Raw genomic sequence first — 20,723 nt, 5'->3', positions numbered from 1 at the left:
CTCAGTGTCCAAAGTGCTGGGATTACTGACATGTGCCACTATGCCTGGCTCTTTGGTGAATTTTGATAGATATCAATGCAGTTCTTCTACAGATGTTGAAGTTAGAGAAATTGTTTACTTTGTTAGGAAATAGGAAAATGAAAATTTATTCCAATACTGTTCTTATGCATATTATAATTGTTTGTATGTTTAATTCAATTACTTTCCATACAGTGATAAAATTTCAATGCATTACAAACTTCAAGCCTACTGAAGAATAAAAACATCTCGAGAAGACTCATAAGTAAATATAGCTGTCAAGGAACATACCAAAGTGATATTTAATTTTTCTATAAACTGCATTGTAATTTTTCATTAACTTTCTTTCCACATGATATGTAAATTGCTTCTTTTCTTTCCATGTAAAATTACTTGCTACGCACTATTTATTTTGAAATGCAATTTGTTAATATCTTAACCACATTAGAGGTCTTTCCTTGTACCTGCTCCATAAATATTCTCTTCATCAATTTTCTAATCATGATATTTCAAAGTCCCCAGCATTAAGCTCAACTACTGGCCACAACTCATTAATACATTTATATACATTTATTTACACTTATGGCTTTAGCCATTTCTCTTTCTAAGTAATCCAATAAGCAGAAGCATGATGCAAAGTTCTTGTATGTAATTTTCCCTTCATTCGTGCTTCAGGGATGTCATAAAGTGGATTATAGTGCTGAAACTGTTGAATACTGACTGTCGTTTGTAGAGTGTACAGAACTATCTTTAAACCAAGTCTGGTTGTGCTTGAACTCAGCCAACTGATTGGAGAAAAAGCCTCTGTCTGAGCACCTAGTTGTGGAAGGGGAGGAAAGCAGAGGGGCAGGTGTGGGGACCTGGGTATCGGGGCCATTTCCTCATTAATCAGCTCGCTCCTTCCACACTCATTTAAGTTTGGTTTCAGATACATCACTTGCATCGGATAACAGAGTGCTGTCGTGCGTGCCTACCTGGAGAACTAGCTTACTTCATGATACTCAAGTTGCACGGTAACTTCGCGGCCCATGTTTAGGTGCTCAGTCCATTGTAAGGCTCAGAATGAACATAAAGGTGTTTTGCAAAGATGGTTATCCACAGAGAAAGGAATGGTTTGGCCAGAAATTTTGAATGATGTGTTGTGACTCATAGATAAAGGATCTGCCATATAATTAATCTTAAAATTGATACTTGTTGTTCCTTTAAATCAGCTAGACATGGGGTTCAAGTAATAAAACTGTGGAGCTTTGTAAGAGTCTTCTTTTCTCTTTGCACTCACTAAAGTTAGTAGAAGTTAGTAGATTTTGGGATCCCTTTGTATGGACTGGAGTTAGCACAACCAAATAATAGTTGCCAGTAAAATCCAAAGTGCCTCTGAAGAGCCTGACTAGCAGCTCTGATTGTTTCCTTGTTTTTGATTAAAGGATCAATGAGACAATTTTCCCTTCATCTTGGAAGGGATAGCTTACCAGACTCACACGCTTGGGACCCTAGGAATTTACTGAAGTTTTGTAGGATTTATTTCTTATTTTCTGACATGCAAAATTATTGATCAATATAAACACTTAAGCTCACATTACCTATATCTGGACCAGGGTGAAGTTCTGTGATGGAGTAAAACAATCAGCTTTCATCCAATCTGAATTACAAAGTAGACTGGGAAGCTGATGTACTCCTGAGGTAGAGCAAATTATAGGGGAGGTCCTGTCTTCGGAAAGCAACTTCTGGTGACTTTGAAAAAACTCTTCCTGTCCAAGAATCACGTTCCAGGTATAAGAGGAATCTCTTATTTGTTTTTGAATCCAGTTTGAATCTACTCTGTCTATAATAGCATACCACTGAGTCATGATTTGTTTTACCTATTTTGTTAATTGTTAAATTTTAGGTTGTTTCATCTATTTTATATTTACGGTAATTGCTGATATAGTAGAATTATGCCTGTCAGTTTATTAATTTTTATCTTGTTTTTATATTTTATTCCACTCTTAAGTGCTGCCTTCCATTTGATTAAATATTAAACAGATAATTATTACCTATATTAAATTGATAACTCTACTGCAACATTTTAATTCATTCATTTATCTCATTTTTTTAGTTTTTTGGGTAATATTTTTCCTGGTGATTAAAATTAGATTTGAAATTTTGCTCTTAAACAGTTGTAATATTCCCCACTTTGTGCTACTATTACTTTATAAAAATTACATTATTGTGCATTGTTTGTCCCTCTCCACAAGAATTTCTAGTCATTTTTGATAATATTTTTTTAAAAAGAAAAGAGTTAAAATTTATACATTTGTATGGTAGCATGGACACCAAGCACGTAATTACTGTATGGTCTTTACTTCTCTATGTGGATAGGGATTACTGCCGATGATTCCTTCAGTTCAGTTTGAAAGTCTTCACATTATTTTGTAAGTTGGTTCTACTAACAACTTCTCTCAGTTTTGTTTGAAAGTTATTGTTTTAACTTCTCTTTCTATTTTTACGTTTGCTGTACATAAATTTTTGCCTGGCAATCTTTTTCAATGCACAGCTAATATCTCATCTAAGGGTCTTCCGACTTCCATGGTTGTAATGAGAATTAAACTGCTAATGCTGTTGAGAATCTCATGAGCGTGTCTGATGGCTTCTCTTTAATTCTTTCAAGATTCTCTCCTTTGATTTTCCACAATTCTATTATGAAATGACTAGATCTGGATTTATTAGGTCTAAACTAGATCATTTTGTTTGAAATTCTGCAATTTTAATTGTTTCCTGCCGTTTTGTTTATGTCTTTGTCTTTGTTAATTTGCTTTTGCTCTTTTCTCTTTAAAATAAACTGGAGACTGAACTTTCACCTAGTTTTCATCTAATATTCAGGTTTTGGCAATTATTTCTTCAACTATGCTTCCTACTGCTCTCCCGCTATCTTTTCCTTCTGGGCCTGCCGCCCTCAGGAGCCTGAGGCTCTAGGGAAGACAGGCACCAGCAGGCAACCTGCAACTGCAGAGAGCCAGGGCAGAAGCCACCTGATGTGACCACAGAGCAGCCAGGGCCACAGCTCATCTGGATCTGGTAGAATAAAAAAGAAAATGCAGGAGAGTCGGGGCCAGCCTCACACTGGAGCCCATTTGCAGTGGAAGGTTGTGGATCTCAGCGTGGCCTCCCATTTTTCTTTTAAACTTTGCTCTTTTATCATCTTAGTGACTGTTGCATCAGGGCTCCATATTTTCACTGGGTTTGTGTTTAGCATTATTCACTGGTCACATGGAAGAGTGCTGACGAGGCACCGGGACATGAAACATGCTCACACTGGGTTTTATTTGTATGTTAAACGGGCAGATACAATCGAACATAGAGCAAGGGATTGATGTGCATCAATTTCGTATAGAGACAGAGTGGTGAAGAACATGGAAGCTAAAGTCTTACTGATTTTAAATACAGCAAACACTGCTATGCTATTCCTAGGCATGTGACTCTGGACATCCATTTGAAGTTCTTTGTGCTTTAGTGTCCTCAATGTAAAAGGAAAATTTAATATGGCTTATCTCAGTGGTTGTAGTGGTTAAATTAATACATGATCTATAACACAACATAAATGTGTGTGTGAAGATTGAGTAATTATACATGCTATGATAAGAGTAACTATGGGAGTGTTGTCAGTACTGCAGTGATAGCTGTGTAGTGCCAAGTACTAAGCATAGCTCAAGGTCAGCTACTGTGTGCAGCACCAACTACAGAGTGAAAAGAGTGCCGTGTTGTCTGCTATGATTGACAGTGTTATAAACATGTCAGCAACATGTTTTAGTCTCATATTCCCAGGCTTTAGGTGCAGACCCATGAGGCAATGAGCCCAGAAGTAAGGGGCAGGGACAAAGGCAGATGTGAAAGTGCTCCTGGTCCCGCCTTGTTGGGTTTTGTTAGCCTTGGTGAGAAGGTTAGACTTTAAATAAAGGAAAAATTGAGAGGAAAAAGTGAAACGTCCTGATTTGCGTTTTATTCTCTAAGTGTCCTCTATTAAAGTTTTCATCTAGTATCTTCTTTCAGAACCTGATCAGGGAGAAAAGGGCATTTTGGGGATTTTGTTACTCGTGAAATTTTCAAAAACAGCACCTGCACTGAACTCCATCCAACTTCCCTTTCTGACTTCAAAGCCAGACAAAGACTTGAGCTAATGGTTTAATGCACTTAGGAAATGCTTCAAGTCCAAGTCTTTAATTACTTACATGTTGAAAATTGGTACTTTTGTCTTTCACAGTGATTGTCTGTATCCAACCTGTGACTTCACAGCTCCTTCTCTGACAACGGGGAAGGAAACTTGCACACACACCTTGTTCTCTCTCTGAGCTTCCTCTACCTCATGATAGCTACTCTTGTTATTTCTCCACTAAAATGCATCTTAAAGTTTCTGCAAAGCCTAAACTTCATTGCCAAATCCCAAGGCTTCCTACCCAGAAGGGAGCAAATGAAATCACGGTTTAAAAAATTTACAATGACATAAAAATAATGAAATCAGTACCATCCAAGAAGTGCTGTTGCTATGGAGATTCCCTTACTGTTACTCAGCTTGGCAACCAATGAGATTACTGTGGTGAGGATAATGACAGCATTATCAGCCATCGGTTACCATGCTCAGTATTTTTATATACTGAGGCCGGAAGGTGAAACAAAGCCATTACCTTGCCAACTGGGTGACCCAGTCTTACGTATTGATTGCTGTGTAAGGAATAGGACAGAAACGTGAAGAAAAATGCCTTTGCTTCTGCTAAAAAGCTGCAGCATTTGACATGTGGTGAAGAATAATGTCATGAAGACCTTGATGGTTGTGCCATAAGGAAAAACCTCAGAACAAGGCAGATGTGTAGAACTAGAAAGATTTCATGAAAGAGGAAAGCAGAACAGTTATGAAACATAAGGAACAATAACTACAGAGACAAGGGGCCCTGCCTACTGTCTGGTAAAATGCGGTAGTTTGCATAACTTCACAGTCCCGTAATTCTCTAGTGTGGCCCAGGAATCTGTGTGTGATGCTAAGCCAGCTGAGGTTAGATGCACAGTGTGTACTGTAGCTAAATTAAGTAACCACACTGGCTTCCGCTTTCTGTTCCAAAGTCTGGTTTCAGGTAACTTGGGTAAACCATCTAAAGCACTGGTTTACTCTAGTTTGTGATCTGGTGAACTTATCCACCATAAAAAATTGTTGATTTTTTTAAAAGCTTCCTGTGTTTATTTCACGCTGTTTCATCATTTGATGTAGAAAAAGACTTACCTCTGCTTCTTGCCTATTAGACTTCAAAAGAGTTTTGTTTACATCTGTATCTCACGGCAATTTGAATGTGAGGGTGGTATGTGGGTGGTTATAATTCTGTCAGTGCAAAGGATCATGAGCTCATTTTCAAAAACATTGCCATGGCCTTGGGAGTGTGTGTGTGTATGTGTGAGTGTGTGTGTGTCTGTGTGTGTGTGGTTTCCAATTTAGATTTTCAGGACACAAGAGGGAAGCACCACTATCACTGGGGAGAGTAAGTGTTCATTCATTCCTTCCATGAGAACTCTCTTGTTCCAGACTCTGGGTAGCAAAGAGGCCAAATAGGTAGATAGGAGGCCAAGCAGAGCATGATTTCATAGGCTAACATGAGATTTTTTGTTTTTAAAATACAGTGTTCAGTGTGGTATCTTGAGAATTCTATCATCTATCTATCTGTCTATCTATCAATCGATCATCTATCTTTCTCTATGCTCCATATGTATTACATATTAAATTACATATCATGTTTTAAAGAATCAGTGTGGACATTCTCTTGGGGAACAGGTAACACCAAATGGACATTAGAAGACCACAGTTCAAACTGTAACATATCTGTAAAAAAAGAGTATGTTGTTTATATTAATTCCAGATTTTATAAGGGGCTACTGTTCCACAGAGATGATCACCTTTATACCCTGAAAAAAACCTTCACAATACATCAGGAAGGCCCAGGGATATAGCTCAGTGGCACAGCACCTGCCTGACAAATGCGAGGTCCTGAGTTCAATTCCCAGTACCAAAAAAAAAAAAAAAGACACATCATAAAAGGGTCTATTCACCTACTTTTCTTTATTAAAAGGAAGAAAGAGAAAGAAGGAGGACATAAAGAAGCCCACTATGTTTCAAAGTTTTGAACTAGGGCTGGGGATTTAGCTCAGTGGCACAGTACCTGCCTGACAAGTATGAGGTCATGAGTTCGATTCCTGGTACCAGAAAAAAAAAAAAACAGAAAAAAAAAAAAAAAAAGAAAAGAAAAGAAAAAGTTTTGAACTACAGATAAAGGCTGAAAAAGAAAGTGAATGCTTCCATCCTAAAATGATAAAAATTTGTAACTTCAAAAAGTAATGAATGTGTGTGGAAGGATTTATGTCACACAATCTGAAAGGAGGATTCATTTTGATTAATATTTTATTAGTCTTTTGAAAGCCCCTGTAAAACTAGTATTGGGGCCTCTTCCATGTTTAAAACTTTGAGAGAAGAAAACAACCTGTTATTCAGAACTATGTCAAAATTATGATAAATTTCTCATACTGCCCAGATCTGTCATTCTTTAATAAGATTAAATCAGAAAAAAAGGGAAAATAATTACAATTCCATAAAATGACTGGGAAATAAACAGAACCTCAGAATTTTAGTTAATATTATGACTCACAGAGCAGGCAGAAATTAAATAATTTTAGGAGGAAAGTTGTATGATAATACTGAGTGACTAAATGAAGAAGGGCTCGATGTCATTCTGCAGGAGTTTTGAAAGTATAATCAAGAGATCTGAATTCATGCATTTAAAAATATGTATTCAACATAACAGTGCCTACACAAAGACAGTCTTTCTCTTCAAATAATAAAAATTTAATATAGTTTCTTTGGAAGCAAGATGAATTATACCTTCTACTCATTCAGCACAGGTACTCCTCCTAACACACAGGAGAAACAGAGTCTGAATGTGTCCAACTCCACATGCCTCGTAACTCTTACTGGGCCCTTTGAAATGCATTTGTATGTATGCACTTTTCTTTAAAACAGAAGTAGTATTTTTATATTGGGCATGTCAGTGCATTTAAAAATGCGTAGATATCATTGCATTAGAAACCACCAGCTATTATTAGACACTTTCTCTATGCCTTTTCTGTATACTCGAAGTCAGTACTTAAATGAAATAGCTGTCATTATTTTGAAATATGTTAATTTGTTGCTTCTAGTGCATGTGAGGAAAGAGTGAAACACCAAGAGGTTAGCCAACTGTCTGAGGTGATACAACAGAACTGTCTGGGTATTAGTTCCCTCCCAAACTCCTGTTGAAATTTAATCATAATTTATTTCTTCATCAAACATCAAGGAATTGAGAAATCCAGAGTGCCATCCTCAGGATATTCTCTTATCTCCTCAAGAACCTTAAATTCTTTTACTATCAGACAAGTTCATGGATCATAAATCCCTAATTTCAGTCCAGCTGATGAGGACACTAAAGCTACACGTACAGGTAAGTGAGCTGTGCATGTATCAGTCAGCCTTCCCATCTCCAGGGTGCCATACCCAACACCCACAACGTCAGTGAACAGAGATTTCATTTGGCTCCCAGGTTTAGAGGGTTCAGTCTATGGGGGGCCGTTCCAAGGCAGAAACAGCATGGTAGGAGGGCCCGGGGGGAGGAAAGATGCTCACCCCATGGCCGGCAGGAGGCAGAGAGAGAAAGGAGGGGTCAGGGGTGAGAATACACTCTTCTAGCTTGTGCCCCTAGGGACCAGCCTCTTCTGGCCAGCCTCTACCGTCTAATAGCACATTTAGCTCTGAATCCATCAGTATGTTGATCCCCTGGTGTGTAACACTCACATGTTATCCCATCTTCTTCTAAAAGGCCCACTTTGGAACACCTGAGACTGGGGGAGGGCATTTTACATCTAAACCATAACAGTGTGTGTCCAAGTGTATCACAGCTGCATGCCAATTAAAGACTCAAGCCTGTGTGATACACCCTCAGGTACTGTACAGCAATGACTTGGTCAGTGACGGAATTCTTTAACAGCAGTCCTATAGCATTTTAATAGAGCTGAGGGTGATTATCACCTACTATTTTTATGGTATACTTTTAGTCTGTTTAGTTCTGTTTAGAGGCACAAATACTCACCATTGTATTCCGTTTGCCTGTTGTATTCAGTAGAGCCACCTGCGGTACAGGCTTGTAGCATAGGGACAGTAGCTGACATCAGGTAGCCTAAAGGTGTTCACAGTAGGCTTTTGTGTGAACACTGGTTATTCACACAGCAGTGAGATTGTCTAATGAGTGATTTCTTAGACATATTCCTGGCCTTTGTGGCCAATTACTGCAATGAGATTCATTTAAAAATCCACCCAACAGCGCCATATCTCCTTTGCCTAAAATCATAAGCAGAGGTCCATGGACTTTTAATAAAAAGGCAACAGCAAAATAGCATAAGAGCAGAACTAACAAAACCACAAAATATTCATTTTTATTTTGCTAAAAGACTGCTTTTTGGTTCTGTAGTCAGAGCAGAATATCCTTTGGTTATTTGCTTTGCTTATTCTCATTTCGCTTCAGCTCCTGAATTAATTCATTCAACAAATATTTGCATACAATCCATATGCCAGCTACTTCTAAGCACTTGAGTTTAATTTCTGAGATCAAGGATACGTTAATTAACTTGATATGATCACTCCACCACGTATATTTACATTAAAACATGACATTGTACCCCTTAAATATATGCAGAAGTTACCTGTCAGTCCTGAACAAAAGTTAAGTGAAAAACAGAAGGACAGATTTCCTGCTGTCATGTGAACTCTATTTAAAAAAACCACTCTAAATTAAAGATACATATATTTCTGAGACACCGTCAAAGTGACTGAAGAAATTTCTAGGCAGAAATTTCAAAACCCCAAAGCTAGAATTACTGGAATGCTGGTAACTGCTTTCTGAATTAACTTCTGTAGAATAACGTACCTTGAAGTTGTGAGAACAAACATTCATTGAACAAAATAGGTCATCTTTCAGCACTTTTTATTCCTCGTCACGTGACCATTAATTACATAACACAATCCAGATGGATACACAAGTTTGGGGGAATGTAAGACTATACACAGGAGTGAGAAAATGTCCCCCAAATAAACAAGTACATGTTTGCCCTACTCTTAAATCCGGCCAGTTGGACTTACTCTACGGTGTCAATATTCACCTCAGTTTCTGCTGTAGTTAGTGCTAATTACTGTACCTGAGCTATAAAAATAAAAGATTCCATTATAGCAAAGTTCACAAATATTGTTTGAGTCCAGCAACCTCTGTTGTCCATCTAAAGCAGTAACTGTCTCCTCCACATATGTATTACTGTTTTTGAAGCTGTAGCTGAGAATGTTTTATAAAAAAAGATTGTCACCGAAATAAAATTGTGATACAAAATATGTGCTGAATGACTGAAAAAAATTGAACACCTAGTATTATCAGTATCCAGGTATTTGAGATTACATAATAAAACCACATCCAGATGTGTGAGTGAAATTATTCATTTTTCTTCTGAGCATATTTGCACTGGATAGATAAAGTCAGCATTCAGCATTCATTTAGATTTTACACATTTTAGGCACTGATTCGATTTACATAGTTAATGTGCATACAATAAGACAAAATCCAAACTAAATTTCTAACACAGAAATGAATACGTAGTATTTAATCAACATTTAAAAATAACCAGAGAGAAATTACATTTCTTTTACTTCTTGTGGTACCTATATTGAAACAAGTTATTCTGCTAGGAAGGATGGTTTTATATTCTTGATAGGGATTCACATTCTCCAGAATGTACAGTCCTTTAATGTTTATCATTACATGTACATAATAGAAGCATACTATGATCAGTTTGGTTAATGCTTTTTGTATATGTGCATAGCTGGGGTATAGATGTTAATTTCCCAAAAGCAATATTCATTTATGTACCTAATTGTTAAAAGGAATAATAATTCTCAAATCAGGCTGTGTTGTGGAAATGTGGTGATAGACTCTTCCTAGGAACCACATTGGTTAAGAGAAAAGTCAGGGCCAGAGCAGGCTGCGAAAGTAAACCTACATTATACTGAAATTATCTGCTTCTCCTTTGTAAAACTCTGGAAGTGTTCAGGGCATCTAGTAAGACAGGGGAGAACTAGAAATCCACAGCATAATAACATTCCCACCTTGGAGAGCTGGGAAAGTCTCAGCCGAAATCAGGCTATATCTTTATTTTCTTTTTCCCTGATTACTTGTTCTTCATCTGAAAACTATGTGGATCAGCTAGAAAGTCACATTTCTTTTTCTCTGAACTAGGCTGTTATACAAAAAGTACTGATACAGGATTTTGAACTAAGTGGGTAGAATTGCTATGTAAATATAACACAATATTCCTTCCACTGCTGATGACACATTCTGATTCTCAGTCATTACATTGATTCAGATATTCCACTGGGATCAGATGTATGCCCTTCTAACTCAGAATTTAAGTTAACATATTGATTACAGATTTCATTTATTGTTATTTACTTGTAGATTACACTGGCACAAAGGAGTTTTTTTATAACTACCAGATTGATTCAGTAAAATCAATGATTTTATATGCTTTCTGCATTTATTCCATGTGTTTAAACAACAGAAGGGAATATATTCATTACAAATAACCTCTAACTATTAATCCATTAATTTGAGTTTGAATTTTGACACACTACTGATTCTATCATATATTGAATTATTAAGTCTTTTTCCATGGTGAGTCATATATAGATTAGCCACATGTGAAGTTATTTTTTGACATTCTTACATAGAATTCTAGTTCCAATGATTAAAACAAACTTCACTAATTTGCTTTAATGAACACAACAGGTTTTTTTAATAATACTACATTCACTGGGTGAAAGCTATTTTGTATTCATCAAAGGCCCATTTTTGATATATATATATTCAGCTTGCCTAATTGTAGTTTAGATTCTTCTTCCTATACTGTGTTCTGTGACCCAACTTCATTCTAAAAGTCACTCTCAGCATTTTAAACAACTCAATTCCAAAATTAGGATAATTTCGGTAGTATACATAGGTGATGTGACTATAGAATACAGAAAAGAAAATCCCAATCATTGTTCTACATCATTCCAAATGTTTTCAATGATTTTTATTAACTGACTAAATCCTTGTCAGAATTGTCTTGTCATAATTTAAATTATCATTAGTTCAAGATCATAAGAATAATGTTGAATACCATCAAGAAAATAATATATTAAGGTAGATAAAATTTCAAACTTGAAGGATAATGGTCCCAATTTACTGGTATGGCCCCAAACCTTTAGGATGTGGTTACAATTTAGATTTTAAGAATACTGAGGACCAACCACATTTTACTCTCCAGCTGATCTCAAGAACTAGATCACAGAAATACTGGCATCCAAATGAACAAGAAGAATTAAGTATTATGTTGCACGTTAGTTCAAAATACACCAACTTATGTTTAGCAATTTAATGATGACAGTAAAATATTTATGACCGCGTAAATCCATTTTGAGTAGGTTATTGCTTAAGGAACATAACTGGCATGGAATCTCTCAGAAAGTTTGTGGACTACTTTATAAAGTTACATAAAATTGTGAAAAAAAATTGCATGCTTTACAAACTTAGTATTCCCATCAAGCCTCAAGTCTAAAAAGAGTATGAAGGTAATAGCAAATGGATGTTTTCAAAGCCATTTTGTGGTATTTACAGTATTTTTTCTTCTCTAGGTGCCGTGCCTTCAAAGCTGGTTAACTGCTTTTCTGGAGCTGTTTTGACCTCACATTCAGAACAAGGGGGCATCTGTAATTTCTGCCAAACAATACAGAGGAGATAATTAGAGGAATCAAACAGAACAATTTTAAGGTGAAAGTGCAAATTCTAACAGCAGAATAATTAAAATTCACACATCTCAGTAAATACCTCATAGAAAAGTAACAACAGACACAAGTGACATAAGTAAAGTTGTTAAGTACTCTAGTGCATGAAGCTGTGTAGAAGTGTTTAGTCTAAAATGGCAAATTCTTATGGTAACTTTGTGAAAACTGTAACCAAGTCACTGAATTCTGATGAATCTCACCTACAAACCTAGTTTCAAAGATTAAAACAAGTTTTACTAATTCATTTTAACAAATACATTAGTTCTTTTAATGACAATATTTGCAAAGCATTACCTTGATGTATTGACAAAATAGTATATATGAGAATTCAGAATTGAGCTCCTGACTTGCGCTTGCTTTTTGCTAGTATTGAAAATACATACTTTTCCCAGTTTCTCCACCTCCCCAAATCTTCTTCAGTTTCTTCTGTTTCATGAGTTTTATTTTCCTCTGTTTAGTTTACTTTTGCTTTTTGATTTAAGATGGGTAGAAGAAGAGGAAAGGCTCACACTGTTGAACCGAACACATTACTAGCAGTACAGAGGTACTGGGGTGCAAAAATACGGAGGCCTAGGTTGAAGGAACTGTCCTGGACTGGCCAGAACAACGTCCTGCTCAAGAAAGAGCAAGGCAGGAATGCACCGATTCGACTGACCCAAGCAGTGCTTTTTTTGACATTATAGAAATAAAACTGAAGTAAAATTACCTGTGGGACCGGCTTTGATTCTGCAGTGGCATTTCTTGAGGGGTTTTCTTTGTGCTCCATTGAACAGGTCTTTCCCTCCTATAAAAGAAGCAATCAAACAGATCAGTTAATTTAAACAAAGAAATTGAATGCTTCCCATGATGCATTTTCCATTAGTTGCTACACAATAAATAGCACAAAATCCTCCCCATATACTCCCTGTGAAAGCCTGAACTTCCATGTTCAGATGTAAGATCTCGGATGTATTTGTTCCAATCTGCTGCTACAAAAACATTCGATTCCTATGAAAAGCTCTTTCACTATAAAAAGTTAAAGTGAAAGATTATAAAACTACTATATCTGTGATGCATCCAAACTTAAATAATTAATATGGTATGTGCACTGAAAATGTAGCTTTTGGTAGAAAGAACATACACCTCACAAAGAAGGAGACCTGGCAGACAGACTAGAAATCCCTTATTTACAAAATGTATAGAGTGGTGGCATACTAGTTTAGATCTAATATGTCCCCTAACATCTCATGTATTCAGAGGAAGGGCTTTTGGAAAGGTGATGGATCATGTGGGCATTCTGCTCATCAGTGGACTGATCCTTTGACGCATTCATGGTGAAAGGCGCTATTTGGAGGTGGGACCTGTTTGAAAGAGGCTTGTCACTGGGCCACATCTGTGGGTCATTTATCTCCATTCTGAGCTACTCCATTCTTTTTCAGTATCCTATCTGCCTTGCATTCAGAAGCGTTTCCTAGCCAAGCCCTTCCACCAAGACATTTCTCTGTTGGAACAAAACAATCAGGGACGGAACCCACTAAAGACATGAGTCAAATTAAATCTCTCTCTTTCTTTAATTTGAGGTTATTAATTATTTTATCCAAACACCAGAAAAAGAAGGCTATAGGGGATAGTAATTCTTGCTATAAAAAATAATTGATAATGAATTGAAATAATATGCATGAAGTTCCTAGATAATAAAAGGTACAGGTTCTGTAATCAGAACACTAGGTATCGATTTTACTCCTTCACTTACTTATTGTCAAACTCGTCATCTGTAATTCACTTCTTTGGGGCCTATGCATTATACTCTTCATGTATTTAACATACAAAAGAAACAAGAATCATAGAATTTTTGTGAGGATTAAAAGATAGCAAGGAATCTAGAATAATGCAATATATATATGCATACATATATATATATATATATATATAAACTTACATGATATCTACTCGTATTACCATGGCAGAGACACATATATATCTAACACACATTGGAAATGGTTGTTGCTTATATAGTGATTTGTGTGGTCCATAGTTTGGAAACAAATATTATATTAGCTTTTTATATGCATTTGCATTCAAGCAATGCCATTCTCCTAACACTGAAAAACAATGTCACAATGTTTTGATCCAAAGCATTTACAAATGGAAATTAAAATGGTAAATAATTGTTTTTGTTAAACAGAAATAAAATACACATTTTCTCTTGGCTTCAGCATGCTGCACTGGAATATTCTCTCTTCTCAAACTCTATTCTGTCTTTTACAATGCCACTGTCAAAAATATATTGAGGCAGATATCTTGGAAAATAAGTTCACAAGTCGTGGACTGAATCTTCTGAAACCATGAGCCCAGTGAATCTCTCTCCCTTCAAATGTGAGGGTCAGATAACTTGTTACAGCAGCAAGAAAGCTGCCTCCTAGGAAGGTACAACGTTTCCAATTATAAAGATGATATTTATGAAATTTATTGAAAGAACTTTGAGATCATATACTGGAAACTATATACGATGTTAATAACATAATTACTCAAGTACTCATGAGACAGAAATAGAATACAGTAACCTTAAAATATTGTCAAATGTCAAAGCACAGTGACAAAGTGACAGAGTGAGACAAAGTGTTTTACTTAGTTTTTTGGAAGGGTACTGGGAATTGAACTCAGTATGTCACTCTTGTCAGGCAGGTGCTGTGCCCCTGACCTACATACCTAGCAACAAAGAGCTTTATTTTTACGCTTTGGCATTTTTGTTGGCTTCAAAATAACAAATAAAACCTAGTTATGTACTTGCATATCTGGCCATACTTGCAATTATTTTTATTCTTATCAATCTTTAGATCATTCTTCCTCCCCCACATCCAGCTTTCCTACTGCTCTGCTTCTGTTTTATACTCACACTCCTCTAGCTATTTCTCCTTCTCTTTCTCCGCTCCCTTCTTCCCCATTTCTCTCTCTGCCTGTCTCTTTGTCTCCCTCTGTCCCTCCCTCCCTCCTTCTCTCTCACTTTCCTTCCCTTCCTCTCTGGTTCTTTCTTTCTCTTTCTTCCTTTTCCCCTTTGATTAAGGATATAGCTGATGTATCTCTTTTCACTTGATATATTCCCATCTACATATTCTATTTAGGTAATACCAAACAAGTATTACTCATCTGTGTGCCTTGTCCTATAGGTCAAAGCACCTATAAATAAAAAAGGTAATGTGTAATTTGGAACAATGCCTTGAAACTTAAGCTCTTCCTTGATTATAAGTTTGAACCTAAAGTGCCTTTACTTATTAGAGGAAAAAGTTCAGATATCATTTCCCCACACGCATGTACAATTAAATGATATAGTTTTACTTGGGGGAGAGCAGAGATTTAACAGGGCATAGTGAAGTATGGATTAATTATACAAAGTAATTATTTTCTGTCTTGAAACAAACAATTCTAAATAGGAGACTGGGGAATTGCATAAAAGAATACAAAGGCTAGCACTGGTCTTCAAAACACTTCCTTCATTTCAATTAAGCAATATTCAACTTGATTATTAAAATACATAAATCTAGAAATTCAAGTAATAAAATATGCAGATTGATCACAAAACAGAACACATTCAGCTGCTTTGATCTTCAGCTCACCCATCAATTATACAGGAGGCTCAGGGAGGGGCATGGCTGGGCCTATGGTTTATTCAGTGAAATGAGCCAGGAACACATCTTTATTAGAGTGATCAAAAACTATCTCACACATCTTCACCAGTAGCACATTCACACACACACACACACACATACACACATACAAGTGTGCATACAAATACATTCATGTGCACACACACAGATCAAATTTGCTTCAGAGATTTGGCCATGAACCTAACAAAATGTTATAACTACAAAAACAATAAAACAGTGTAGTGGAGACAAGTTCTTCTAGCCACTTATGTGCATGGAAAACAGGACATGTTACTGTAAGTGTATGGGTAGGACGCTAGTACTGGGATATTAGTATCATTAAGGGTACTAATGTAATGTGGAGGCAGGCTGTGAAATCATGCACAAAGTAGATCTGAATCTCAACTCCACATTCTATTAATTGTAGTAATGTAGGTAAGTTGATAAAGACTGAGGACCCTGGATGCTGTTATTTTACAGTAGAATAAAATTGAACAGTGACCAATGATCAATATTTGTGAAGTTCTTTGGACTAAGGAATGCCTAGCAGATTAATGAAGCATACTCCTGGGTGTATCTGGGTGGTCATGAGTGATAAACCTGGGTAATATATATGATCCCTAATCTGTTCTTTGGTACTGTTTCCTTGTTTTGCTTTCTGGCCACCGTGAGCTACACATCTTTGCTTGGCTATGCAATTTCTCTATGATGTTTCTGTCTTGGAGCCAGGTGACCATGGACTGAACTCCCCCCAAGGATGAGCCAAGTTAAACCTCTCGTTGTTTAAATTTCATATGTGAGGTATTGTGTATAAGTGACCACAATGATATTATAAACACCAATAACAAATTTTGGTACTGTCAATTTCATATTTTGACATTAGAAAAAGAAAATAAACACAACACCAGAACACAATATCTTAAAAGTATTTCAGAAAAATTTCTTAATTTACAACATTTGATTGGAAAACTCACTAATTTTTCACTTAGGTGTACATTTATTTAGATGGATATTTATTTCAATTTGTCTACATCTCTGTAGCATTAAAAATGTTATTGTAAAGCAAAACGTGCCTGTGGGATGTTGATAGAAAAATACCAGTTTACTCACCCTATTTCCTATTCATGAAATGAGGGTAATAATGTTTACTTTCAACATGTCAAAATCCCAGGGAAATGAGACAATATAGGTAATGCAGAAAAGCAAATAGAATAAAGATGTAGCTCATCCTAAGATAGAGTTTTGCTATAATTTGAACTTTTCTGAAAGAACATCTTGCTATGTAGTTCAGGCTGGCCTTGAACTCACTACATAGACCAGGCTGGCTTTAAACTCTCTGTAGGCCTCCTGAGCATTGGAATTACAAACATGTTCCAACATGGCCAGTAATGATTTGAGGATTTGTTGTACAGTCCAAATTTATGCAATAAAATTCTAAGACCCCAAGGTAATAGAATTAGGCACTAGAGTCCTTAGAAAGCAATTCAGGTACAAGAGTGCCACTCTCCAAATAAGATTTGCTTTCTAGTTGAAGAGGTCTAGAGGGATGCTACAAACCTTCCATATCCCATCATAGTGAAATGACATCTATCTCAGAGGAAATGAGACCTCACCAGACACGGACTATGCCAAGACTTGACAGAGGACTTTTCACCTCCCACGACTTATTGATAAATGTCTTCTTTATATGCCACTCATTCTACAGTATTTTTATAGCATCATAAACAGACTAAGAAAAGTGTCTTACCCTTATTAGCTGTATGAACTTATTTCATCTGACCTAGGTTCTAATTCCTTATTTAAAAGATAAGTACAATAATATTCCACTCCAAAGATTGTTGGAAGAATTATATTCAAATAAAAATATGTAAGAAATACTAATGAAATATCTTGCACATATTGTTTCAGTTCCTATTTTTTTCTTTCCTCTCTTTAGCTTTCTTTTGCTTCAATCAAAATTTCTTTAGGTTGCTAAGGTTTGTGTCTTAAGGGAATAGAAACACTAATATTTAGTCACTTCAATTTTACTATTTTTATGTCAGCATGTTGATGCTTCTCACTAGAGAATATTGCCACTGCCAAACAATTTCTAATGCTCACCCTCTTTCACCCTCTTTGTCTCTCTCTTTTTGTTTCTCTTTCTCTGTCTCTTTCTCTTTCTGTTTCTCTATCACTTTTCAGTCACAGGTGTTGGGTACTATTTCTCAGTGACACAGCAAACCTCACTAGTAAAGCCCTGTGTGTCTTTTTATGACCACAGTGTTATCAAAAGCCGCATTAACTGACTACTAATGCACCAGGAGTAACCTAAATTTGGAATATGACTTGTATCATTTCGTTATAACTCATGCAAAATTTTAATGTCAGTGCAAATATTGCATGTGGAAATTATTCATGAAAATAAGTTTGTATGTGTAGAATGACCTTTTCACCAGGGCACAAAGCTTGATGAATGCATACTGGAATGCCTACAAAAAGAAAATGTAGTCCACCTTTTGTTTACTTTTAATTACACTCTATTTCTACTCTCAGAAATAAACAATAAATCTTTATGCATAAAAGCAGAAAGAATGTCATGTAATTTATTCTGTCTCTGACCTTGCCAAGTGATATAAATTTGTTATTAGTTTTAAACTCTTGTTTCTACTTTACAAGAGCAATTACTTACTTTTCTGGTGGACTTTCTGTAAAATGTTAAACTGAGAAAAACTAGTAGAAATGCACAATTGGGCAGTCTACAAATATATTAAGAAACTATTTGTTCCGATACAGAAATCTGACTTTGACATTTACTAAATAGGAGAAATTGCAAGATAACAACAAGTATGTTTAGAATATTAAAAAGGCAAAAAATGGAATTAAGTACCAAGTCATTTATATCCTTAAGTGTATTTTATATAAATCTTTCAGTGAGGTAAACTTTGAATGCAAATATGTTTCACTTTTGTTACAGAAAAATATTTGAGAAAACAGCTGTTAGAAGGTTGAAAATGGCCTACTGTATAGAGTGGCAATTCTGAAAAGGCTACATAGGGTGAGAGAGAAGCATGCTCTGACATCTTTGTCCCCTCATTTGCTGAGGGATCTCTATTTGCTTAGTCTTCTCTCTGTGAACAACCCAAAGATTATTAATCTTCTGTCTTCAAATTGCTTATTCTCTAATTTAAAATGGTAACCTTTTATGAATAATCAAATTAAGGTAAAGAACATCTACTCCAGTTTTCTGTAGGGCATTTATCATGAGCATTTGTTGGACTTTATCAAAAGCTTTCTCTGCATCTATGGAGATGATCATGTGATTTTTGTGTTTGGCTTTGCTGATCTGGTGTATTATATTTATTGATTTGTGTGTATTGAACCATCCCTGCATTCCTGGGATGAATCTCACTTGGTCATTGAAAAGAACAGTTATTGCTTATATTGTTTGATCAATTTTGCACGCCTGTACCTGGTAATCTGAGCAACTACTTTAAAGATAACAATATGCAATATAATCACCATGGTCAATTTTCTATCATCTTAATTTGAAATTCTGTATCATTTTATTATTATTTTATTCTCTTTAAAATATCAATAAGCAAAATTCAATTTGGACTTTAATAAAGATGAAAATAGTACATATATAAACCAAACACTATCAGAAATCCAGAAAAAAAAGTCATTACCTGTTTTTTAAGGAAATAGTAGAGGCAAAAGTATCACATATCAGATTAAGTGTTATCTCTGGATCTTCTTAATAGAACAATATTATTACAATATATATTTATATACTAGTCAGCTTTTGATTTACTGAATTAACAGACTATTATTCTTAAGATTTCTATAAGTTTCTGAAAAGAAACTGCAGTTAACATCACTACTTGGCTTGGATAAGGTGTTATAAGAAGACAAACACAGAGATTTATATTTAGTGGGGAAAAGAGAACTTTTCTGAAGATTTTAAAAACCGTCTGCCATTCTTTCAACATCTGGGGCCATAACTACTCCTTTGAAAAGTGCCACAGTAGCACAGTAGAGAATTCTGTGGGAAGCCACCTCTTCAGATGGCCCCAGGTGCACTGCTGCTCCTCTGCAGACTATGTGAACTCCGGGTCGGCCAACCCCTCAGGCTGGTGATCACAGGTCACACAGTGAGTGCTGAGTGGAACAGCAAAGTCTGATGGGAAAGCTGGCATAATTTTCAACCTGCAGCCTTGTGACTGATGTTCTGCCCATCTCCGCTTTCTTGTTTCCCTACCCTACACTTCACACTTTGGTGTTTAAAACATTCCTGGCTCAGAAACTCCCCTGCAGAGAAAAGGACGAGAACCTGAGAAAATGCTCCCAAGGCTGCTCATTAGCCAGGGTTACCTCTGGTCTCTTCAGCACATTCAGAAAAATTAAATGTTTTCTACTCATAGGAATCAACAACAGGGCAAAACATAGTTACACTGAGCATCACTTCTTAGTTTCTAAGTGAGAACTAAAATAAAATGCTCAATGCCTTTAATTCTCAAAATACTGTTAAACAAAGTGGGGCATATTTGCAAGCGACAGGAAAATGGAATGGAAGTGGTGCATGCTTTGCTTTTTCGGTGTGAGTCATTGTTATTGTTAAAGCAAAGCTGCTTCTGAAATGACTTAAACTGATAGTTCAATATGATGTAAAGCCTTTAGTGACACAGCAAGGTTTCTAAGTCTAGTGAAAAACTGGTTTTAGGATCCAGAACCCTTGCCTGGCCCACATGGGAGATAGGTAGGCAGTACATCAAACCCAGGATATGTGTGGTCTCTCCTTCCAACTTTGGATCTTCGGCCACAGAACATAGTGAAACTTTGAATACTGAAACTGCATAACAGCTTTGTGGAAAGAAAGAAAAAAGAACTACTATGCAAACCTAAGATTTGGGTGAATTTAGCATATCTGGTAGATGTAATCAAAAAATTTACAAGATATGAGCATCAAAGTTTCTCAGAATGTTTATCATGAAATGTTGATGAGGGAAATCTGGGAGGTTTTCTTATTGACAACACTCACATTCCTGCATTCTATCCCAGACATACGGATTAAACAGGCTTTCTAGGGGAACGTGCACATAAGCATTTGTACCGGCTGTTGGTGATGCTTAGTCAAAATGAAGCTTGAAAACCACTGAGCTACTTTACTTTGATAAGAAATCTGAATAATTGAAGCACTT

The 20,723-nt window shown here is 36.1% G+C and overlaps 1 protein-coding gene across 1 annotated transcript in view; it reads right to left on the bottom strand.

Annotated features, from left to right (window-relative positions):
* Positions 1 to 9,024: 9,024 nt before the first annotated feature.
* Positions 9,025 to 20,723, bottom strand: part of Luzp2 (leucine zipper protein 2) — a gene marked incomplete in the record, with an annotated part of 425,545 nt that continues 413,846 nt past the window's right edge. The window contains 2 exon segments of the mRNA XM_005401738.2: positions 9,025 to 11,855; positions 12,630 to 12,707. Of these exon segments, the coding sequence (XP_005401795.1) occupies positions 11,751 to 11,855; positions 12,630 to 12,707 (183 nt within the window).

The sequence above is a fragment of the Chinchilla lanigera genome, unplaced genomic scaffold (assembly GCF_000276665.1).
Source record: "Chinchilla lanigera isolate Chin_1 unplaced genomic scaffold, ChiLan1.0 scaffold00075, whole genome shotgun sequence".
Lineage (NCBI taxonomy): Eukaryota > Metazoa > Chordata > Mammalia > Rodentia > Chinchillidae > Chinchilla > Chinchilla lanigera.
This window is presented reverse-complemented; position numbering and strand designations above follow the sequence as displayed.